The sequence below is a fragment of the Oncorhynchus nerka genome, linkage group LG1 (genome assembly GCF_034236695.1).
Source record: "Oncorhynchus nerka isolate Pitt River linkage group LG1, Oner_Uvic_2.0, whole genome shotgun sequence".
In the NCBI taxonomy this organism is placed as follows: domain Eukaryota; kingdom Metazoa; phylum Chordata; class Actinopteri; order Salmoniformes; family Salmonidae; genus Oncorhynchus; species Oncorhynchus nerka.
The window spans coordinates 28,038,281-28,064,348 of record NC_088396.1 but is presented as its reverse complement, the minus strand read 5'-3'; the positions used below and the strand labels follow the sequence as shown (position 1 = coordinate 28,064,348).

Below are 26,068 nucleotides of genomic sequence, written 5' to 3'. Positions count from 1 at the left end.
GTACCAGTACCGAGGCGATGTGCAGAGGTACGAAGTAATTGAGGTAGATATGTACATACACTATAGGTAGGGATAAACTGACTAGGCAACAGCAGATGATAACAGTATGTTATGAGTCAAAAGGGTCAATCCTGGAGTCTCCTAGAATTGGCCTCTGGGAGCTGCACAGCTAATGCCTACATTATTAATACAGTCTCCCCAAATTATTATGGTTTTAGGGCTCTATTCAACCTGTATCGCTGAAGTGTTACAGATTGGGCACTAGACATTAAGTAATTTCAGATTGAGCTGACATATGCTGAGTTTGAGTGTTGGGTAGGTTACTTTCTAAATGTAATCCATTACAGTTACTAGTAGCCTGTCCAAAATTGTAATTAGTCATGTAGCTTTTGGATTACCCAAACTCAGTAACGTAATATGATTACTTTGTTATTTTGGATTACTTTCCCCTTAAGTGGCATTGGAAGACAAAAAAGGATCCATCAAAAGCTTTTGGTGTGTTATCACAGTGGTCTCTGTCTTGTGGTCAGACTCACTCAGGTGGAACAAACTTAAACTTGCGCCTTTTTTCAATGATGAATTGAATTCCATTGAGAAAACACAAAAAGGTGACAATGTATTTTTTGCATCTTTTCTGGAATTCAAAGTAATCCAATAAGTACTATCTAGTTTTTCAAAAGTATCTAAACTGATTTCAATATTTCGTAACTGGAAGTTCACACACATAACTGGAAGTTAGGGGAGGGGGTCAAATGGTGATATAGAGGTGCTTCTGAGAAATGTCTCCGCCAGAAACATGCAGTAGTGCATGCAGGCCAGTCTATTCTCTCACTCTCTGTCTTGCTCTCTCCGTTTCAACCACATTGGTATCTGCCTCAATGGCACTCCTTGCTTTAGGGCTGTTGCTGGGGGGAAATGGGGGATGTTTGTGCAGCTTATCCATTTCCTGAACGGGAGGGACAGTTTGCTCAAACTGCTATATTTCTCAGAAGTTAGTTCCACAGGCCACGACTCAGGCCTGCAGAGTCAGGAGGATGCCTCAGAGTGTTGTACAGTCATGCTGACCAGGACTCATTGCGATAAGAGGTGTCACGCTTTATTTCTTCCCCCTTTTACACACACTAACACACTGAGTGGATCTCTGTTTTACACTGCTCTATAGAGAACACAACTCATTTCAGTTGAATGCATTCAGTTGTACAATTGACTAGGTATTACATTGCCCCCAGCACTGCTTGTGGAGCTGAGGCTGTGTTACCCAGAAACTCTTTCCCCTTCTCTGAACTTCTCCTGACTTTGAGCCTACTACGTGGACAAGCCCAGGAGTGGGGGGTTCACTAACATGTGGTCCCAGTCTGTATCAAGCACAACAAACACACAATCAGTCATGTCATCACACCCTTTAAAAGAGATGCGATCGGTGCTATAGATCACCTTGATCAACACATTTTTGGGTTGTACATGTGAGTTACATCAACCTTAAATCAACCACAGAGCTAATTAGTGGCATTTGGCCCAGAGACCTCAGATACAAACCAAGTAGAGCAGAGGAGATATTGTAGAGATCATCAACTTGATTCAGCCGCAGGCCGATGGTCTGGGGGACGGAACATCATTTTAAAAAGTCAAATTGACCACAGAAGCCCAAACTAATATTTGACTAAAACATTAATTTCTAAATTTGCTTACATTTGTATACAATCACATCTTTATGGGAATACTTGGGGACAGATTTCTAAAATTATTATTATTATAAATAATTTGAAACTGATTTCCTGGTGTTTTTACAGTCTTTTATGTCCAACAATAAAATTGTAATATAATTTTTTTTTTTAAGTATAAAAAATATATTTGTATGTATATTTTGCTCTGAAAATTTTTGGGGGCCAAATATAACCACCCACTGGCCACCAGTTGGGGAACCCTTCTGTATCTTTTAGGATATATTACCACAACTGTGTGTGCGAGAGAGGACAGTCGGGTTCATTGTGGCCTTGTCCCGATGGGGTCTCTCCCTCGCCCCTTTCCTCCCCCTCTAAGCATTCTGCTGCATGTTGCATTTTCATTGTCTCTGCATATTTCTATTTGCAGTATTCCAGAAATCAAGCATTGTTTGGCCTGGCCATACGCTGGGCTGTTTTTGTGTGTGGGTTTCGGATGGTGATTGTCTATTGGGCTGGACAGGGACCTGGGAGGGATGCATTGTGCCCACCCTCCTGTCACCTACCTCTATGTGGCCACTGATGCCCACAGGAAACGAGAGATTTACCATCCTGTAGCCGCGGAAGCCTTTAGAGCATGACAGGCATGCAGTTATACTGAGGACACCGACAGAGTGAAGTGTCGTGTCTTTGGCTTCATTAAAGGTGAAGACTTATTTTACCAAATCAATTCTCTATAATTATTATTACGTGATTAAACTAATCATATAAATGTAATTAACTAGGAAGTCGGGGCACCACGGAAAATCTTCAGATTACAAAGTTAGAATTTTTCTGAATATAACTCTTCAGATATTTTAATATCTGATCAATTAGTCTTCTATTAATGAATTATTCTTTACCGTAAATTTGTAAATTGTTGGTTATCTGCACAAACCCAGCCTGTCTTATAAATCATCCGTACACCAATTGGCTTAATCAGTTATTTACTAACTAAACAATCACAGAAATGCATAAACAAACAAACAGTAGATATTGGTTACTAACAATGATAGGGAAGATCCCCTAGTGGTCTAAACCGATATGACGGCTTTGGTGGACAAAGGGAAGGGGGTGTGGACTGAGAGAGAAGCGGGAAAGACAAAATGGCTTTACTACACAGTGGATAATTATATTCATGGAAATGCTAATCCTTTGCACATGAACGCTCACTCAATCGGGAATAATTGCAATAAATATATTTACGCCCATATATTGCCTTCGCTCTGCTGGAGTCAGTTCGAGTCTCTCTTTCTGTTTCCCTGAAGATCAAAGTCTTTCGTGGTTAGAATGAATACTTCAGAGTACCATTCAGAAATGTTCTCATAGAATAGATGTTTCGGCAGGTGTCTATTCTAGTCCTCGGTTTACGTCATTTCTAGCTGCAGACTAGTACTTCATATCTAAGATTTGCTCATATTGTGTAGGGATTGATAGTCTCAGAGTTTAACCATTTCCAGCCGTGTAGCCAATGCTCCACGTGGTATAGTTTTGGTACTCAACTATTCGCAATCACAGCATCCGCTGTAGGTTTACTTAGTCTTGGTACTGAAATCTGTGCCACCTCAGCTTACACTGAGGTATGCGTGGGCTGAAGAGGATTACCTCAGGAGGGTTTTTTATTCGTAACAATAGAAAAGGCGGTTCTATGACACCAGATCATGTCTGTACTCCTGGGGGCGTGGTCGCTGACTATTTAAACTTTACAGGGAATATAATTCTCTCAAAATTAAAGGTTAACATCACGTTACATCATTTGACAAATATTTATCATTACTCATTAATTTTATACAAGAATTAGATGCAAACCCCATAATTGAGAATTGTACAGATTGAGATATAGTTGTGTGTTTCCTGTCCTTCGTGAGGTCACAAAATGAAACACTCAACAGAACTGTCCCTTAAGTGTCCATGGACCTTTTCTATACTCTCAAAAAGGTGGACATATTGTTTAAAACTCCCATTTTGTGGATTTAGGAGCCAAGTGAAATCCCTTGTTCACTGTGGTCTCCCTCTCTGCATGAAAAGAGGGAGAGCCTCCACCAGGAATTTACGACCCGAGATAACAGAACCTGGGTGTAGGAGAGAGTGAGAAGCCACGACCTACACCCAGAAAGGGCCACGTCTGACAGAAGTGTGCTTTGGAATTTAGTGACAGTAGAGGCTATTTAAACATTTTACAAATTTTAAAATCAGTCCCCCACTTGGCTTTAATGGCTAAGTAAGTCTATTCGGTATTGCTCAGATCGCATGGCAGGTATGTCACAGTGCCATCAGCATATGGCGTCTGAATTACATTTTGCATAGGAGCTTTCAATACAAGTAACAAAGCGCATCACATTGTAAAATAAAGAAGTAAAGACAGGTGGGAGAAAATTAGTAATTAAGATCATACATTAAAAGCAGCTTTATTTTTTTTTTTAAGTTAAAAAGTGTCCAGCAGGGAATTAAAAAGAGGCACTGAATCTGCAAAAGTCTAGGAGCCCGAATGCCAGATTCCCGTCTCCTTTCGCTTTCAACCTAGACTTGAATGACTTACGGGAGACGGTTATGCAATCAATTCAATAAAGTCAGAGGAAGAGTTTAAATTATACAGAAAGACCGTGCGAGTGCCTTGGGTTAACGGCAATGACTGCGCATTGACGGAGGTGGAAAAAGTGGTTAAGAGATTGTGCGGGGGACATAGCTGCATCACTTAAGTTACACCATGAGTAATTCCCAGCAGATAAGTCACCTTTTTATTAATGGCAGCAGGGTGTGATTCAGTGTCTACGCTTGAGGTTTCCAGTATTACGTATGGATGGGTAGTTTGAACACTTTTTACCCAGTTCTTTAACCACAAAAAAAAAAGTGTGAGATTGAAGTGTGAACCTGATCAAGGTATGAAAGCACTAGAATACCAAAATCCAGATTGTTGGCTGACCTGCTCTCGGAGAGAATAGTGAAGTGAATACTAATGGATAGTTAGCCATTGGACCCTAGGTAGGCCCTGATGCTTACAAGTGATCCAATGCAGCATGTTGGGAAAACAATGTCCCGCCCATTAGAAAACCATTACATGGAACAGACCGCATCAAAATGAGTTAGGTCTTATTCCTACGCCTGTAATTGCTGAACTGAGTGTTCGCAACCATTTCATTATTGTGATCGAAATGAGAAAAACAGAGGCTATAGACCAAGTTGCTTTAGTCTAATAATAAAAAAAAGTTGAAAGATAGATTTACTACACATTAAGTTGAGGAACAAATTAGCTTAACTAAGGCAACAAAAAAAACATGCACACAATGTACCCACTGACACACCTCAAAGTGCAACCAAACATTTTAAAACCTAAACACAAAACACATTTAAAAATGGCAAGAATTTACAGAATAGCAACACCATTACTCTGACAACATTTGGGATTCAATACTTTATTTAAATGTTGTTTTTCCCTCTTCAAACACATTTTCCTGATGTACATTTCTATCCAAAAGGAAAACTAAAAGGTAAAAGTGCTGAAATGAAATAGTATAATGATATCATCAACGTCATAATCAGAAAGCTGACAGCTCTTTGCCATTAAACAATTTCAAAAAATAAAATGTGCAAGAATTTCATATCTTTAACTTAACTCACATCCACACAGTCATCATCATACACACACAGTCATCCTCATACACACACAGTCATCCTCATACACACACAGTCATCCTCACACACACAGTCATCCTCACACACACACATCCTCATACACACACACAAAAAACATCTGCTGTAAAATTCCACAACTCTTAATGCAAAAATAGCAAAGAGCTTCAAAAAGGGATCATCACTTTCCAAAAAGATAAGACTTGCTCTTTGAAAAAAATCACACCCAAACCCCCTGAAATCCAGACAATCGACAATGGAGGGGACCATAACGCAAAATCACATGGAATTACAGCAGACAAGAGGGGCAAAAATAGGACAAACATCACTTGCACCATCCATGAAACATACAACCCCAAATATGGGCAGCGATATATCATATAGCCAAGCCTGGTCACACCCATTCTTATCTAGGGGAGCATACATAGAGCATACATAACACTCATCTCTGTTTACAATTGATAAATAGGCACACATTCCCAGTTAGGATAAAGACAGAGACCACAATAACCATAACACATTCAGGCAGGGTAAGGGACACAGACACAGAATTTACACAAATTCAATATCAGTGGGTCTACAACCCTGGTTCTGGAGAGCTACTGAGCTGCTGGTTCTGGCTCAAAGCTCAATTGAGTCATCACTTTGCATGGTGGTAAACATTTGTGGGAATGATTGACAGCTCCTCTCCACCTGAATAATTCACCTGAATTATGAAGTAATGCTGTGGGAAAAAAGTGACTCATCAGAACCAAGGTTAAGACCATCGGCTCCAAACACAAGCTTTCACAAATTAAAAATGGTCTCAGGGCGGAGACAGATGAGAAGTCTTCTCTAATATACACCAGAGAGAGAGACAAATACCAAGTATAGGAATCTGGTGGCCAAGATGGGAGCACAATTCAAAAACAAAAACGTTCCAAGGTTCAAAAAGTTCACACCCCAGCCTTCAAAAGTCTGAAACAGCCCTTCAACACATTTAACCTCCCTGAGAACCAGCTCACCGCCAACATAGTCTCCTCCATAGCTTATGTACATGTACACTCTCCGCTAGCTGGGTATGGAGTAAGACAAGGCCTCTAAAGTGCTTCCATTGAGTGGGGTGTACAAGTCATTTGACGCCAGACCGTTATGTATGGCTTGTCATTGCACTAGCTGCAGGTGTTGCTTTGGTTTTGATAAATTGAAGGGGAGGGAGGTGGGGGCAAAAAAAAGAAATGCAGACAGAGCATGACAAATAATTACTGGAATGACTAGACAGCTAAGTTTCAAAGTATGGTTTGGAGTTGGGCTTAAGAAGAAAAACACTTCACATGACACCAAAAAAAAAAAAAGTCTACATACATAATTCAATGGGAGTGTCTCAACCCATAAACAAAAAATAGAATTCAACCAAACGCAAATTATGGTAACTAGTAGCAACTATTCTTAACTAATTCTCTCTTCTCCCACCCACAAAAAAATAATGTATCCCACCAAATGTAAAGGCACTTAAGTGCTTAGTTGCTGGTTCAGACTTTGGTCCACACCGAATGTGCCCACATGGTGGCTAAGCTAAAGCTAACCCAGGTTAAAATTGTCCCATTGCCACCCACAAAATAAATTGCTGTTCCGTGACCCAGCACACAAGATGGTGAAAAACATATATATATATATACGTAGATGTTATGAATATGAACACTGGTTCAAAAATTGCATTCATTTGTTATTTAAAAAAAATATATAAAAAGAAAAGAAAAAAAAAGGACGCTGGTTACTTTTGTTGCACACAGAACTATTCATGAGTTCAGCGTTTGTCCTTGCATAGGCTCAACACTGATCCAGATGAACCCCGAAACTATTAAATGTGTTTTAACCACGTACAGTCGTTCTCAGTTAATGTAAGACGTACAGCCTACAAGGGCCATCATTGCTGCTTGCCAAACTAAAGACAGCACATTTGCTAGCCAACACAGCTCTCAAAACATTCAAGGTTCCAACAGCTACATAAAGCAATTTAAACACCTTGGAACAGTTTCTTATCTCGTGTTATTTCGTGATTCCTCAGGTCCGTACATTAGTTTCTGCAAGCATGGACAACAGAAAGTGTTACTACTAACATGGCAACCTCCGTTGCTAGGGCAAATGAACCATAATGACCTGATTGAAATTGTACCATTGATTTATAATATTTAATGAATGTGTTCATATAATTGTCTACATAATGATGTTGAAACTTAGCAGTTTTTTTTCCTGGGTCACATAATGCCTTTTCTGAAGCCTTTATTAGAGAGTGGCCCTTGGACTAAAAGCAGTGTCCACGTTTAGTTTGGGCTGCTGAGCCAGCTCAACGTGCCCCGACCCATGGGAGTGACCCGCTCCAGAGACCATGCCGACCCTCCCCCCCAGGCCTGTGAACGGGGCAGATAACCACATCCTAGCTCTTATCTGGATGTGCATGTTAGTTTGCACAAGTTGATAGAGCAGCAGCTGGCACCTAGGGAGTGTAAGCAGAGTAGAGGGACAGGGAGCAGGCTGCTGGCACTTACACAAGGAGTTCAAGAGCAATTTAGCATTTCTGTGTTGGAGAGCCAACCCCGGGGGGGGGGGGCAGGAGGGCAAACGGTTGAGTCACTGCTGCTCATCCATCAGTGAAAGCCGTGTTGCCTTCAAGGTCCAAAAATAAGTCCCTGGGTTTGGTTGGACAGAAATACTTAAGGCGAACAGTTGGCTCACTAGACTGGAAATTAAAATTGTCAGGTCAGTAGAAAAGGAGATGATGGGGGTGCAATTTCTAAATGGGTTTTAAAGTTTAATTAGGGTGGGAGGGGGTACTCGGATGCCTGTCGTAGAGCAGAGTACAACTTCTGCCATGTAAATCAAGACGCGTGAGGTCCAAAATGGGAACGGAATTCCAGACACTTACATTTCGTTGAATGTGCCAAGCAGGCAGCAGTGCTCCCCTATCCTCCCATGACCAGAAAAGGGTTCACACCTGCCCCCTGCAAACCCTTAGGGGGTGGTGGAGAGGGAAGTGAGTCAGCCCCCACGCATAAGGTTGCCGTCACACACTGGCACAACCTCGCCATTCTCTACCTTACACTCCCTCCCCACTTTAATTATTGGCTGCCGTTACAGCTATTGGCTGACCTACACCAGACTGGGATCCCATTTCAGGCCACTGCCTGCAAAGGAAGGCCTGCAAGGGGTTCCAGGACCCCGCCAAGTGGGGCTCCTTTTAAGGGAAAGGACAGTCTCTCCCTGACTTTCAGACTAGACTCCAGAAAGAGGGAGGTGAAGGCCCTGTCCTGTTCTCCGAATGAGCTTACAGTACAGACCCCACCACATGGACCGTAAACTCTGACATCTGAGTGGTCACTGCTGCACCAATGTTTTGGAAGAGGTTTAAAAGAAAAGAATAGCAACATACATTAGCCACGATCGGTGAGCAAAAAGGCCCAAAGAATTACTGTATGGTGTGCTTCTCAATACTCATTCATGGCTTCCTTTGCTAGGCTCCTTTCAAGCATTACCACAAACAGGTGAAAGGTTTGGATAGGCAGTCTACATTTCTACTTGACCCGTTGCATGGAGGAGAGGATACTAGGGAGTGGAAGCCACTTAACACTATTGAGAGGCACCCTATATAGTATGAACTATTGTCTATACATAGTATTGGCTGAACAGATTTAGGAAGGAGGCTAGTCACAGCAGAAAATAAAATACAAACTTCTCTCTACAAAGTCTACACAGCACAGGCACTCTGGGCAGCACTGTGCTAGTGATATTGGGTCAGATTACCTTTCCTTTTTTACACCTTTGCTTTAAAAACAAAATGAGCCACTCCTCTGCCTCCCGTTTAGATTGGATGCCTTCTAAGTGAGATGGGGACAGTCATTTCACTAGTAGAAAATTCCTCAAAACACTGATGAGCAAACCCATACTGCTCATCAGTGAACTAAACATTGATGTCATCTCAGGATTACCTTTTACACTTTGTGCTTCACATTTTAGTTAACCATTTTTTTTTATATATATATTTTTTTTACAATTTTCAGCTTTTTTTTTTTTTTTCTTCAATACACACAGGAGCAAAACCCAAATAAACTTCTAAATATTTGTTTCCCTTTCTTTGAAGATGGACCAAATACACTTAACATGTGGGCACCAAGTAGAACTCATTCTTGAATCAGGACGTTAATTTGAAGCCAATTTTCTCATTAGGGGAAACAAACAAAAACATTACAATCTGAGAAAAGGAAAAAAAATATAATCAAAATAACATTTAAAAAATATCACTTTTGATCCAATGATCTTGACACCTCTGTAGATAAGGAATGAGAAAGGAGAAGGGAGACCAAAATAAAAACTAAACACTTGGCCATTTAAATATATCCTTTATGACTACAGAGCAAAATATCTATTTTTTTTGGCACATCTGACTTTATTCTCTTTTTTCCCCCTTTCTCAAAGCAGCAGTCTTCGTGTTATATGGGTCTCTCAGTTACATGGCAGCCATGTTGGAATATTCTGGTTACACGAGGCAACGTAGTAGTTGCTGAAGTTGTGGTCTCGGACGTAGGGTGCCGGCTGGTAGTAGCAGGTGACACTGGATGCGTCTGGGATGGCGTTCTGCTCAGCCAGCACCCTGAAGGCTGTCAGCGAGATTAGGTTAAGGGTCTGCCGCCTCTCGTGGCCCATGAGGCACACCGTGCTCTCGTTGACCACGCGCCGCAGGATCATGAGGTAGTCATACTTGCTCTTCTCCTCACCCACAAAGTGGCTCTGTAAGTAGGCTTCCAGCTTCCGTTGCTGCTCACCAATGTCGGGGAAGTCGATGAAGAAGCGGGAGCACATATAACGCTCCAGGCCCTTGAACTCCTCCTCCGAGGTGGGCCGGAAGTCTCTCACCAGTAGGTTGCAGTACTTGAGAAGGCCGCCGCCACGGATCTCCTCCGGCCGCTTGGTGGCGATCAGTTTGTTCACGAGGTGGTCCAGAGACGCACCAAAGTCCCCGTACACGCTCTCACCCACCACAGTGGGGTGGAAGTGGCGAGACATAGGGTTCTCCGGCGAGAAGTCGTAAAAGGAGAGCAGCGAGTCCAACACGATCTGAAATGAATCCACGCTGAACTCAAACTGCCGGCGGATAGAGTCCACAAACTTCAGCTCCACGTTGCGCCCGTTGTTGTTGGAGAGGGAGATGAGGCTCCAGCGGTCCTGCTCTGTATACACCTTGACCAGCTTCTGAACATAGACCTCCTTTAGGGTCATGGGGGTGATCTTCTCCTTGTTCACCCCTTCAGGGAGGAAGTCCAGCAGAGTGCCCAGCACCACATCTTTGACCAGCTGGAACCCTGACTCCAGGGGCAGGTCCACCCTGAAGATGATGTCCAGGTCCTTGTAGCTCCAGCCAATGTCCTGCACCAGCACATGGCTGGCTGTAGAGCCGTTCAGACGGACGTCTTTCACTTTAATTCCCCTTAGCTCCAGACGGGTGCGCACCATCTGAACAATGTCTTTCAGCCGCACCTCCAGGGTTGGGAAGTTCCCTCGGCCGTGGACCGGCACCACTGCTGTCAGGACCTCATTGAGACGGCCCACCTGGTCCCAGCTCAGCACACTGTGGGACACACTCTCACTAGTGGAAGTGCTCATTGTGGACTCTGCCTTGTTAGCCATCTTCTAATTGTCTTTAAATTAACTAGGACAGAACAAAAAAAATATATATTAGTTTATGAGTACCAAAAATAACAGTCGTTTCTGTCCACAGAACATGCATGGCATGTCTGTGAGGAGATGCCAAAAGAGAATGCACTGGAATTCCAGCCTTTGATCACTAGCTACTATGATGCCTCCTGAACTTCTAGAACAGAGTGAGAATGTTTTCAAATAGAGAACTAAGCAGCCAAGTAAAACAGAAAGGTGCTGGAGAGCAATCATTTAGAGGTCACAAACATCGTGCTCTAAATTATTTTATATTTTCCTAATCAAACAATAATTTTTTTTTAGATGTTAAGATTTTAACTAGCTACCTAACAACTTAACATTTCATTTCAAGGGGGAAGATTATTTTTAGGAACACATGTGCGAAATATTTAAATTTGGGGAAATAACACAGGCATGAATAAATCGGCCTCGCTAACTTTACAATAATTTGACTGACTGGCTAATTCCACATTTTACAGCACGCGCCCGTGAAACGGGTTGAACGTGGAAGCCGAAAGAACAAGTTCGTGCAAATACAGTAACTATTTCTAAAATGCACTTCACCAATTCGTTAGATGGCCACAGGAAACGACGCGAAAGGGTTACACGATAGAAAACTACAGCGTGTAAAATTGATACCTAAACCAATTGTTTTTTTTAAACAGGTAAGAAGTGAACTGCTGGCGAGCCTAGCTAAAGTTTACATCTCACAAACAGGCAAATCAAAACGTTTGGTAAATCGCATCAACTACCTAGATGAAAAGGGTTATAGTCAGAAGTACACACAGAATGAGCTGATATGAAAATTATACATACGGTTATGAAGGTATCCTCTCAAGGCATTCAAATTACACAATTAGAAAATGTTAGCGGAGGAAACGTGCAGACACTTCCATAAATCCAGTCGTGAGTCTTACACTAAAATGTCAGTGCCTGTAAGTGCGCATCTACTAAAAGAAACGCCTTCTTATATGCCGAAGAGCAACTGGCTGAACAGCCCTCCACGTCGCACTACACCAACCCCGGCCCAGCACTTTAAAACACGTTCCCTATTCACAAAAACCTAACGAGATTCAGATGAGTCAATTAAAATGTGAATACAAAATATTTACCTTTAATCGAACTTCTTAATAATTCTGTAGCATTGACAGACTTGGCATTTTCTAACAACTAGATAGCTAGTCTTTCTATTTCATTATATTAATGCGCTGAGCGAAGCCCTTGATTGGCTAGAGAGGTTTTTGTGTTGCCAGGTTACCAGAAGCGTCTGCTGCCTTCATTCGAATGCTGTCGTTGGATGATTTGGTTTCCCGGTTGACAAACAAATTTGACACATTTAACACATTTAACAGAGATGTGATACTTTTGCTGCAATCTAATCTCCTAAACACAACTCAGTTCTTCCTTTTTGAACTGTTATGTTTTACGGAAATGATTAGCAGGGCATGGTTTTGCAATTAGTGAAAACTCTCAAACCTTGTTTCGTTGGTAATCTATTTGAAAAATTATAGCCTTATACTAAAATGGATTAAATAAATCGTTTCCCCCATCAATCTACACACAATACCCCATAATGACAAAGCGAAAACAGGTTTTTAGAAATACCTTATTTACATAAGTATTCAGAACCTTTGCTATGAGACTCGAAATTAAGCTCAGGTGCATCCTGTTTCCATTGATCATCCTTGAGATGTTTCTACAACTTGATTGGAGTCCACCTGGGGTAAATTCAATTGATTGGACATGATTTGGAAAGGCACAAACCTCTCTATATAAGATCCCATAATTGACTGTATGTCAGAGCAATAATCAAGCCATGAGGTCAAAGGAATTGTCCGTAGAGTTCCGAGACAGGATTGTGTCGTGCCACAGATCTGGGGAAGGGTACCAAAACATGTATGCAGCATTAAAGGTCCTCAAGAACACAGTGGCCTCCATCATTCTTAAATGGAAGACTTTGGAACCACCAAGACTCTTCCTAGAGCTGGCCGCCCGGCCAAGCTGAGGAATTGGGGAGAAGGTCCTTGGTCAGGGAGGTGACCAAGAACCCAATGGTCACTCTGACAGAGCTCCAGAGTTCCTCTGTGGAGATGGGAGAACTTTCCCAAAGGACAACCATCTCTGCAGCACTCCACCAATCAGGCCTTTATGGTAGAGTGGCCAGACAGAAGCCACTCCTCAGTAAAATGCACATGACAGCCCGCTTTTAGTTTGCCAAAAGGCACCTAAAGGACTCTCAGACCATAAGAAACAAGAGTCTCTGGTCTGATGAAACCAAGATTGAACTCTTTAGCCTGAATGCCAAGCGTCACGTCTGGAGGAAACCTAGCATCATCCCTACGGTGAACCATGGTGGTGGCAGCATCATGCTGTGGTGATGTTTTTCAGCGGCAGGGACTGGGAGACTAGTCAGGATTGAGGGAAAGATGAACGGAGCAAAGTACAGAGAAATCCTTGATGAAAACCTGCTCCAGAGCGTTTTGGACCTCAGACTGGGGCGAAGGTTCACCTTCCAAAGGGACAACGACCTTAAGCACAAAGCCAAGACAACACAGGAGTGTCTTCGAGACAAGTTTCTGAATGTCCTTGAGGGGCCCAGCCAGAGCCCGGACTTGAACCCGAGCGAACATCTCTGGAGACACCTGAAAATAGATGTGCAGAGATGCTCCCCATCCAACCTGACAAAGCTTGAGAGGATCTGCAGAGAAGAATGAAAGAAACTCCCCAAATACAGGTGTGCCAAACTTGTTGCGTCATACCAAAGAAGACTGGAGGCTGTAATCGCTGCCAAAGGAGCTTCAACAAAGTATTGAGTAAAGGGTCTGAATTCTTATGTCAATGTTATACTTCAGTTTTTTAAATTTTATTTTATACATTTTCAAACATTTCTACAAAAACAGTTTTTGCTCTGCCATTATGGGGTATAGTGTGTAGATCAGAAAAATAAGGAGAAAAAACAACAACAATCCACATTAGAATAAGGCTGTAACACAAAAAAATGTGGAAAGAGTCAAGGGGTCTAAATACTTTCCGAAAGCACTGTACTGACTTTTTCATAACTGGGACAAATAAAATAAAAAATGTATTTTGAACACAGCATATATATTTTTTTTAAATCAACAGCTGCATCCTTTCATTTTTCACGGAAGAGTTGGAATCCTGTGAAAAGGGCAGATTCAACTTTAAGCCACAAAGAACAGCCTGTTGTGTTTTGCAGGAAACGTGACCTCAAGCTGCAGCTGGATAGCTATTGGCCCTTCTAGGTCAATAGAAAGACCTCTGAGAAAAGCTGTATGTAAGGAGCCTGCTTCAGGGTAGGTTCCAACTTAACATACTCCTCTCATGATGCACTTTCCATAGAACTTTTGGTTTTGATAATGTATGACAGGGGAGGGGGAATTCAAAGAAAGGAAACAAATAATTAACTTGGTTTTCTGTGTGTGTGTGTGTGTGTGTGTGTGTGTGTGTGTGTGTGTGGGGTGAGATTGGGCTGCTGCAGGGGTTAACCTTCGGGGTGGGAAACGCAGTAGAACATTAGTCAATGGAGTAGAACAGTCCCCCTCATCTGGTGAATCAGCAGACTCACAGCCAACAGTCAGAAGGAGAACTGATGGGCCATGAGATGTGAAACCAGGGGAATTCCCGTCTCTCTCTCTCTCTCTCTCTCTCTCTCACTCTCTCTCTTACAAGGAGTTTCAGGGGGGACAGAGGGAATGAGAAAAAAAAATATATATATATAAAGAGAGGGAGAGAAGAGAGAGAGAGACAAATAGAGATAGAGGAAGAGAGAGAGAAGAGACAAATATTGAGTACATTTTGCCAAAGCATGAATGTTACAACTGAGAGAAACTTCCAAAGAAAGCGAATGAGGCGATTATGTGCTGAAGACGGCAGCCAAGGGCTCACAGCCACGCTGCATATTATACTCAAATCTGTTTGACAGTAGGAGTGACTCACGACAGAACAGAACAGAGCTATTACACACAGTCAAACGTGGCACATGAGCTGTACAAAAACATTTAAGGGAAAGACTCAACTGAGAAAATACAAAAATAGATGTACACTATCATTACATGTCTATGGTATGACTACAGTACATTTCAATAATGCTTGGGTTGCACACCCACTGACGCATTCATCTCTTTGTTACTGGAAAAAGTGGTAAAACAAAGTGACTAATAAGATATCCTACTGTCTATCCCTCTGTTTTTCTTTCTTATCTTCTTACCATTTGATTTGAATTGTTGCCCAATGGGAAATTGAATTCTACTATACAGTAGGCCTACATCTATACACTTTCTCTGCATTTGTCTGTGCAGGTGCTGGCAGTGCTAAGTGGTTTCTTAAAGTGTAGTTTCTCTGAAGCAGAATCTTCACATTGTGCAACAGCTTGAGTGTGAGGTGCTGTAAGTAAGAGTGTTGTTCCCCGCAGCTTAAGAAGATTTGTGTTTCTTTTCTCTCTGGAGTTTCACATCAATTTTGCACCTGGTTCTTTTCGCTTGGGACCACACACACGCACACACACACAAACACACACTCACACCTTTATTTAACTAGGAAAGTCAGTTAAGAAAAATTCTTATTTACAATGACAAATTAACCCAGCCAGACCCGGACGACGCTGGGACAATTGTGCGCCGCCCTATGGGACTCCCAATCACGGCTGGTTGTGATTCAGCCTGGAATCGAACCAGGGTCTGTAGTGACACCTCTAGCACTGAGATGCAGTGCCTTAGGCCGCTGCCCCAATTGGGAGCCCTACACATACACACACATACAGAGCAGGAGTGTGTGTAGCAGGATGAATGTGTGTGTATGGCATGAGAAGTGTGTGACGAGAGGATTGTGTGTATAGCAAGAGGTTTGTGTGGGGCAAGAGAAGTGAGTGTGTGGCAGGAGGAGTAAGTGTGTATGTGTGTGTTTTGCCGTGTTGACAGGTAGACACAGTGTTGAAATGTAGAAACAGTGTTGAGGTAGAAACAGTGTTGAAAAGTAGAAACAGTGCTGAGGTAGAAACAGTGTTGAAAAGTAGAAACAGTGTTGAAATGTAGAAACAGTGTTGAAATGTAGAAACAGTGTTGAGGTAGAAACAGTGTTGAAAAGTAGAAACAGTGTTGAAATGTAGAAACAGTGTTGAAATGTAGAAACAGTGTTGAAAAGTAGAAACAGTGTTGAAATGTAGAAACAGTGTTGAAATGTAGAAACAGTGTTGAGGTAGAAACAGTGTTGAAAAGTAGAAACAGTGCTGAGAGGATAAAAACAGTGTTAAGAGGTAGAAACAGTGTTGAGAGATAGAAACAGTGCTGAGAGGATAAAAACAGTGTTAAGAGGTAGAAACAGTGATGAGAGATAGAAACAGTGCTGAGAGGTAGAAACAGTGCTGAGAGGTAGAAACAGTGCTGAGAGATAGAAACAGTGCTGAGAGGTAGAAACAGTGTTGAAAAGTAGAAACAGTGTTGAAATGTAGAAACAGTGCTGAGAGGTAGAAACAGTGCTGAGAGATAGAAACAGTGTTGAGGTAGAAACAGTGTTGAAATGTAGAAACAGTGCTGAGAGGTAGAAACAGTGTTGAGGTAGAAACAGTGTTGAAATGTAGAAACAGTGCTGAGAGATAGAAACAGTGCTGAGAGGTAGAAACAGTGCTGAGAGGTAGAAACAGTGCTGAGAGGTAGAAACAGTGCTGCTGAGAGGTAGAAACAGTGCTGAGAGGTAGAAACAGTGTTGAAATGTAGAAACAGTGCTGAGAGGTAGAAACAGTGTTGAGGTAGAAACAGTGTTGAAATGTAGAAACAGTGCTGAGAGGTAGAAACAGTGCTGAGAGATAGAAACAGTGCTGAGAGATAGAAACAGTGCTGAGAGGTAGAAACAGTGCTGAGAGGTAGAAACAGTGCTGAGAGATAGAAACAGTGCTGAGAGGTAGAAACAGTGTTGAGGTAGAAACAGTGTTGAAATGTAGAAACAGTGTTGAAATGTAGAAACAGTGTTGAAAAGTAGAAACAGTGTTGAAATGTAGAAACAGTGTTGAAATGTAGAAACAGTGTTGAAATGTAGAAACAGTGCTGAGGTAGAAACAGTGTTGAAAAGTAGAAACAGTGCTGAGAGGATAAAAACAGTGTTAAGAGGTAGAAACAGTGCTGAGAGATAGAAACAGTGCTGAGAGATAGAAACAGTGCTGAGAGGTAGAAACAGTGTTGAGAGATAGAAACAGTGTTGAGAGGTAGAAACAGTGCTGAGAGGTAGAAGCAGTGCCACCTGCTGCTGTTGGGCCCTGTGCCAAGGGGATGTGACTCACTGTCCATGCCACGGATGGGTAGGCAGGGGCCATTAACACATTAAACACACGCACGCACGCACGCACACACACACATACACACATGAACAGACACGCACAGCAGCAATTAAACCCACACAAACACTCTTCTGCACAGTACACACACTCTTTATTATGGTGGGAATCAAACCAGTAAGTATGTATACACACACACACACACACACACACACACACACACACACACACACACACACACACACACACACACACACACACACACACACACACACACAGCTGCCATTAACTCATGAAACACTCCAGTACGTTTGCCGATGTCCATGCAAATGTTGTCTCTCTCTGCAGCGAGACTCATGCAGTATCACATTGATAACTCAGCACTTCCTCTGACATCATCAGCAACCCCCAGGTCCTATTGATTCTCAGTGGCAGTAAAAAAAAAACATCTTCAGGTAGCCCTCTGGAGAGGATCCTCCTACAAACACACAGGCGTGAAGCAGGGAGCCTCTTCCTGAGGACTCCAATCTACATAACGGAAAAAGCCCTGGGCTGCGTTTCAGATCTAAAGCCAGCGGGTTATGGGCTACGGATTCAGAACGGGTCTTGTTGAAGAGGGCAGGAATTTTCACTTTCATCTTCTCTAGGTACAGTGAATTGAGAAAAAGTGCTTTCAAATAAAGCTTGACCTGAGAGGAAGTGCTGTTGTTTGAATTAGTTGATCTGGATTCTGGAACTAACTAATTCTATGTGTTAATAATACTACTCTCGTGGTTTTATAATGGAACATACAGTATAGGACATTCTGTAGTGGGATCCCTCAGTGACATTTAACACTGACTAGGTCAGAGACAACATGTTCATCAGGTTCCACTGAAGTGCCTTCTGACTGCTATAGACCCTCTCCTTGCTCAGCAATTACTGTTTAATAGAGCACAGCTGAAAATAAATGTGTCTGTCACTCTCCATGAAGACCGAGCCAAGTTAAGAAAGTGCAGAGGCTGAGGTTACAGAGCCATGAGGTAATCCAGGGGTCAACATACTTACAGTGCTGTGCAATTGCAGGGCTGAGCTGAGTGTAGGCTGTAAGGCTTCCCCCTGAACTGAACTTAATGGGGTGTTGAATGAAAGTGAGGGGTCTGAGTTGAAAGAGGTGCATCCGTTTGTGGGTGAATGTTGTCTTTTCCTGAAAGGATCCTCTTGTTATCACTGGTGTGAAAAGTCACCTAATGCGAGCCTCAATGTTGATTTGTCTGCGATGACAGTGGTTTCTAATCCACGTTGCACTGACCCATGAGGTAAAGAAAATCAGACTTTCTAGCAAAACCCGTTTTAACTTAACTTAAGCCACAACCCAAAAGTGATCAGTCCCCAGTCCCGACTCTTCATTTGAGAGAGCAGAGGTTGACACTTTCTAAATAAATGATCATCACAAAGCAAGCATGGTCCCATAAACTTTCGCCTTATGGGGACTTCATTTGAGTGTTACCAACTTTATTGGGACACATCTGTGTGTTACTAGACCTATTGCATTGTTTCATATTCACCTTCACGTTTTCCAGTGACCTCACCAAGCTGTTTAAAAGAGAGAGGGTCAGTTTTTCCACATGAGAGAAAGATTCTCCATCCTTGATCTTTATCCCTTCCCTTTCTTTCTCCCTGCCCATATACCATTTGCCTCAATCTCCCATCCATCGTATCCCTGTTCTTTTCTACCCCATTTCCTCACTATATCGCCCTCTCCCTCCTGCTCTCCTTCATTTTGGATCCCCTCTTTCCTAACATACACATACATGCATTGCATTGAATTGAGTGAAACAGGTGATAGTCCGTGTTATCTTAAAAAAATATATGAACAATACTCTCTCATTACATGGAACCTCCACAGTCCTACATGACATGTCGGCTAAACTGTTTTATCTGGTTCTTCAACGATAGATGGAACAGACAAGGTTAACTTCTATACAAGTAAAGACCAACAAAATACAACCAATTACATGGAATGTGCACAGGCTCCATGATGTCAAAAGAAAACATATTGTTCTTGAACATTTAAAGAGATTGTCAGCAGATGTGGTTTCCTGCAAGAGTTACATTTCAAAAAAGGAGAAATGGAATATTTAAAGAACAACTGGGTTGGAGAGGCCTATGCTGCTACCTACTGTAGGAACAGCAGACGGGTAGGTATCCTGATAAATAAGAATACACCTTTCCCTTATAGCCCAGCACACAGACCAAAATGCAGTTTTCTAATGTTAAATTGTAATTTACATAATGAAAAATACACATTGATTTCATTGTATATCGCCCCAGGGGCAATTTAGGTGTTTATAGATATAATTCAAGCTATATTAGATCAAATCCAGACAGGAACAATTATTTTAGCAGGCAACAAAAATCACACATTTGACAAGTTAGACAGACACAGTATTAAAAAAAGGCAAATTCAAGGAGTCTCCAAAGAAGCTGAAAAAGGTCATATCTACAAATAATTTACAAGAAACCTGGAGATTACTATTCCCAACTACAAAAGACTACTCATTATTTTCTCAAAGTAAGAAAAGCTATTCAATAATTGTCTACATTTTTATTTCCAAGAATGCACTCAATAATTTACTGGGTTAAAAAATCTATGACATCGTGATATCGGGTCATTCTCCTCTATAATGCTTTATTACACCAACAGAAAATGCACTTAGTGACAGAATACCCTAAATGTATTATATACAGTGCATTAGGAAAGTATTCAGACCCCTTCCCTTTTTCCACATTTTGTTACAGTACAGCCTTATTCTTAAATGGATAAAAAATAATCTAAACAATCTGTACGCAATACTCAATAAAGACAAAGTGAAAACAGTTTTTTTTACTTTTTTGTAAATGTATTAAAATAAAATAAAACAGAAATACCTTATTTATTTAAGTATTCAGAACCTTTGCTATGAGACTCAAAATTAAGCTCAGGTGCATCCTGTTTCCATTGATCTACAACTTGATTGGGGTCCACCAGTGGTAAATTCAATTGATTGGACATGATTTGGAAAGGCACACACCTGTCTCTATAAGGTCCCACATGCACTGTCCCATAGTTGACAGTGCATGTCAGAGCAAAAACCAAGCCATGAGGTCAAAGAAATTGTCTGTAGCGCTCCGAGACAGGATTGTGTCGAGGCACAGATCTGGGGAAGGGTACTGTACCAAAACTTTTCTGGAGCATTGAATGTCCCTAAGAACACAGTGGCCTCCATCATTCTTAAATGGAAGAAGTTTAGAACCACTAAAACTCTTCGTAGAACTGTCCGCCTGTCCAAACTGAGCAATCGGGGGAGAAGAGCCTTGATTAGGGAGGTGAACAAGAACCTGATGGTCACTCTGATAGTGCTCCAGAGTTCATCTGTGGAGATGGGAGAACCTTCCAGAAGGACAACCATCTCTGAAACACTCCACCAATCAGGCCTTTATGGTAGAGTGGCCAGACGGAAGCCACTCCTCATTAAAAGGCACGTGACAGCCAGCTTGAAGTTTGCCAAAAGGCACCCAAAGACTCTCAGACCATGAGAAACAAGATTCTCTGGTCTGATGAAACCAAGATTGAACTATTTGGCCTGAATGCCAAGTGTCACATCTGGAGGAAACCTGGCACCATCCCTATGGTGAAGCATGGTGGTGGCAGCATCATGCTGTGGGGATGTTTTTCAGCGACAGGGACTAGGAGATTGGTCAGGATCGAGGAAAGATGAACGGCGCAAAGTACAGAGAGATCCTTGATGAAAATCTTCTGGTAACGGGTGTCATCGGAAGGATGAGACCAAGGCGCAGCGTTCTTTGAGTTCCACATAATTTATTAACGAAGTGAAACTTTAGAAAAGGCAAAACAATAAAGAATACAATTACCAAACAGCTTCGTTGTGCAAGCTACCTGCACACAAACAAAGAACAAGATCCCACACAGAAGGAGGGAAAAGGGCTGCCTAAGTATGATCCCCAATCAGAGACAACGATAGACAGCTGCCTCTGATTGGGAACCACACTCGGCCAGAAACAAAGAAATAAAGCACATAGAATTCTTATAGGGGAGGGCCTGGGTGGGCATCTATCCGCAGTGTTGCGGGACGTAGAGCCCGCTCCACCTCTCGCTCACCCCAATTTGGTGGCGCCTCTGGTGCGGGGACCCTCGTCGCCGACTCCGGACTGGGGACCCTCGCCGCGTGCCCCGGACTGGGGACCCTCGCCGCGGGCCCCGGACTGGGGACCCTCGTTGGCGGGCCCCGGACTGGGGACCCTCATTGCGGGACCCGGACTGGGGACCATCGTTGCCGGCCCCGGACTGGGGACCCTCGTTACGGACCCCGGACTGGAGACTGTCGCTGGAGGCTCCGGACTGGGGACCGTCGCTGGAGGCTTCGTGCCATGGATCATCACTGGAGGCTTCGTGCCATGGATCATCACTGGAGGCTACGTGCCATGGATCATCACTGGAGGCTTCGTGCCATGGATCACCACTGGATGCTTCGTGCCATGGATCACCACTGGAGGCTTCGTGCCATGAATCACCACTGGAGGCTTCGTGCCATGGATCACCACTGGAGGCTTCGTGCCATGGATCATCACTGGAGGCTGGGTTCGTGGAGCTGGCACAGGATATACTGGGCCGTGGAGATGCACTGGAGGTCTGGAGCGCAGAGCTGGCACAACCTGCCCTGGCTGGATGCTCACCCTAGCCTGGCAACTGCGGGGTGCTGGCACAGGACATACTGGGCTGTGGAGACGCACCGGAGACACAGTGCGTAGAGCCGGTGCAGGATATCCTGGACCGGAGAGACGCACCGGAGTCCAGGAGCGCTGAGCCGGCACAACCTGTCCTGGCTGAATGCCCACTCTAGCTCAACAAATGTGAGGAGCTGGAATAGAGCGCACCGGGCTGTGCATGCGCACCGGAGACACAGTGCGCATCACCGCATAACATGGTGCCTGCCTAGTCACTCTCTCCACACGGTAAGCACGGGGAGTTGGCTCAGGTCTATAACCTGACTCCGCCAATCTCCCCATTTGCCACCCCCCAAAACATTTCTGGGGCTGCCTCTCGTGCACGCCTCGTTGAGGCAACTCCTTGTAGCGTCAGAGTTCCGCCTTTGCTGCCTCCAGCTCCTCTTTAGGAAGGCGATATTCACTAGCCTGTTCCCAGGGTCCCTTGCCTTCCAGTATCTTCTCCCATGTCTATTCTTCCAGGAAAGGCTGCTTGGTCTTTTTGTGGTGGGATCTTCTGTAACGGGTGTCGTCGGAAGGATGAAACCAAGGCGCAGCGTACTTTGAGTTCTACATAATTTATTAACGAAGTGAAACTTTAGAAAAGACAAAACAATAAAGAATACAACGACCCAACAAGATCCCACACAGAAGGAGGGAAAGGGCTGCCTAAGTATGATCCCCAATCAGAGACAATGATAGACAGCTGCCTCTGATTGGGAACCACATTCGGCCAGAAACAAAGAAATAAAGAACATAGAATGCCCACCCAAATCACACCCTGACCAAACCAAAATAGAGACATAAAAAGGCTCTCTAAGGTCAGGGCGTGACACTTTTCATGGACCTCAGACTGGGGCGAAGGTTCACCTTCCAACAGGACAACGACCCTAAACACACAGGCAAGACAATGCAGGAGTGGCTTCGGGACAAGTCTCTGAATGTCCTTGAGTGGCCCAGCCAGAGCCCGGACTTGAACCCAATTGAACATCTCTGGACAGACCTGAAAATAGCTGTGCAGCAAAGCTCCCCATCCAACCTGACAGAACTTGAGAGGATCTGCAGAGAAGAATGGGAGAAACTCCCCAAATACAAGTGTGCTTGTAGCGTCATACCCAAGAAGACTCAAGGCTGAAATCGCTGCCAAAGGTGCTTCAACAAAGTACTGACTGAAGGGTTTGAATACTTATGAATATGTAATATTTAAGTTTTTTATTTTTAATACATTTGCAAAAATGTCTAAAAGCCTGTTTTTGCTTTGTCTTTATGGTGTATTTTGTGTAGATTGATGAGGGGAAAAAACTTTTCATCCATTTTAGAATAAGGCTGTAGTTCAAATGTGGAAAAGGTCCAGGGGTTTGAATACTTTCCAAATGCATTGTACGAAAATAACAACCTTTACCATTACAAATGTAGACAGAGGACAGAGAAAAGCCAGCCCAGACATAATTTTTGATGCTTTTAAGGCGGACGTTAAGGAAATGATAATCTCATACTCGGTCAGAAATTACATTTGAATTTGAAATATATATATATATTTTTAAATCACTATCTTAGAAAAAAACTGTAAAAAATCTTTACAAGCAATTAAAATAAAATGTCTGAACTTTAGCAGGAATATGATATTTTACTTTTAAGAGAGCCAACAACTACAGGTTAAACTCAATAAAGCATACTATTAAATGGCAAATAAACCTGGTAAACATCTCACAGCCCTTACCAAACGAATACACGCCAAACCAGTTATAATTTTAAAAGATAAGGATACAAATGCTTTAATTAGAAACAACAATGTTATTAATGACAATTTTTAAAGCTTATGAAAATCGATATTAATCAGTTAAACAGTTGTACTGCTCCTACAGGCTTCTTAGACTCAACAACCCTGAAACAACTGTCAACAGACAAAAAAAATCATCACTAAAAATGGAAATCACCCAAAGAAATATGAGACACCGTTAAAACATTTGTGATGAGAAAAACAGCAGGTATGGATGGCTTTCCCATATAATTTTATTTAACATTCTGGGGCAAAGTAGCATCCCTATTTACACAAATGACAACACACGTCACTCAATTCAGTACTTCCTAGTTCATGTATCAAACAGATATTTCAGTTATATTAAAACCAGAAAAATCTGGAGAGTCCCCTGCTGATTACAGACCCATACATTTAATAAATTGTGAGAATATGTCACGACTTCCACCGAAGTCGGCTCCTCTCCTTGTTTGGGCGGCGTCACCGCTCCATTTTTCATATATCCATTTGTCTTGTCTGGTTTTCATACACACCTGGTTTTCATTTCCCCAATCAATCTAATTGTATTTAACCCTCCGTTTCCCATCATGTTTTGTGTGTAATTGTTTTCATGTCAAGCGATGTTCGTTTAGCGCTTTACTTTATTGTTCTGTGTTTTTGAGCGCGTTTGTTTTGTTGTGCTCCCGTTTTGGAACTATAATAAAGTGTGCTTTATTTATCATACTCTGCTCTCCTGCACCTGACTTCGCCTTTAGACACATCTTGACAGAATAAAATAATAACAAATCTCATAAGCAACAGAACGGCAAAAGTCTTAATATGAACCAAACAAGGGTTATTAAAAATAGACATTTACAAACATTTACAAACAAATACAAGCATGTTTCAGTATAATACAATACGCTAAAAAACACAATATAGATTTATAAATAATGCCTGTAGTTTCCAAAAAGGCTTTCAACCATCTTGAATGGCCTTTTTTAATTCAAAACTTTGGGACACCTTCAACTTTCCTGCTGAAATAATACATTTAATACAAATATAAACTAAACTAAATTGCAGATCATCCTGATAATCCTGACCAATATTGAAAACTCAATGCCACCCTTGCAAAAAAAAAAATCTGAATATTCAAAAATATCTAACATTTTTCTGGAAAAAAATTGCCATAATGGCAATAGGAAAAATAAAAATAATACTCATCATCTACAGAAATCCTTTAAGTGGACCACAAAAAAATATCAAATACTTAGGAAGCTTAATAAGTGACAACAAACATATAAAGATAACTTCATCCCATTACTCAACAATATGAAAGCAGATCGATTTAAATGGAACTGTCTGTTTAAATGGAACCCATAAATCTTACAGGTAGAATAAACCTCTTTAGAATGGCATGGCTCCCAAAGTTTTTGTATTTATTCTCGGTAGTACCAATTACCCCACTGAAGACATTCTTTAAAAAAGTACACTCTGCCATAACAGACTTTATATGGGCAAATAAAATTCACAAAATAAAAAGGGAAGCTTTATATCTCCTTAAGTCTGAGGGTGGGTTTAACCTCCCAGACTTTAACAACTCCCACCCAAGACTTTTGTGTTATGTGCATTCTATGTAAATCAACTTTTCGCCACCCAAGGCTTTTACACTTGAGACATTGTGAATATCTTGCCTTCAGAAATTATTCAAACCCCTTGACTTGTTCTACATTTTGTTGTGTCACAGCAACCCTAGCTTGTCACAACATAACTGATTGGCTCAAACACAATAAGAAGGAAAGAAATTCCACACCTGTTAATTTAAATGCATTCCATGTGACTACCTCATGAAGCTGGTTGAGAGAATGCCAAGAGTGTGCAAAGCTGTCAAGGCAAAGGGTGGCTACTTTGAAGAATCTAAAATATAAAAGTTTAACACTTTTAAGTACTTTTTTGGTTACTAGATGATTCCATATTATTATTTTATAGTTTTGATGTCTTCATTATTATTCTATATTAGTAAAAATAAAGAAAAACTCTGTAATGAGTAGTTGTGTACAAACTTTTGACTGGTACTGTAAGTAGTCAATACTTTGTAGAAGCACCTTTAGGAGCAATTACAGCTGTTAGTATTTCTGGATTTCTGGGTCTCTAAGAGCTTTCCACACCTGGATTGTGCATATTTTCCCATTATTATTTTCAAAATTCTTCAAGCTCTGTCAAATTGGTTGTTGTTCATTGCTAGACAACCTTTATCAGGTTTTGCCATAGATTTTCATG

At 42.1% G+C, this 26,068-nt stretch overlaps 1 protein-coding gene across 1 annotated transcript; it reads right to left on the bottom strand.

Annotated features, from left to right (window-relative positions):
* Window positions 1-9,506: 9,506 nt before the first annotated feature.
* LOC115128591 (terminal nucleotidyltransferase 5C-like) lies at window positions 9,507-11,945 on the bottom strand. The gene is made up of 2 exons (XM_029658554.2): window positions 11,835-11,945; window positions 9,507-11,013 (listed from the first exon to the last, which is right to left on the bottom strand). The coding sequence occupies exon 2, from the start codon at window positions 10,989-10,991 to the stop codon at window positions 9,810-9,812; it is 1,182 nt and encodes a 393-aa protein (XP_029514414.1). The 5' UTR covers window positions 10,992-11,013; window positions 11,835-11,945; the 3' UTR covers window positions 9,507-9,809.
* Window positions 11,946-26,068: the final 14,123 nt, after the last annotated feature.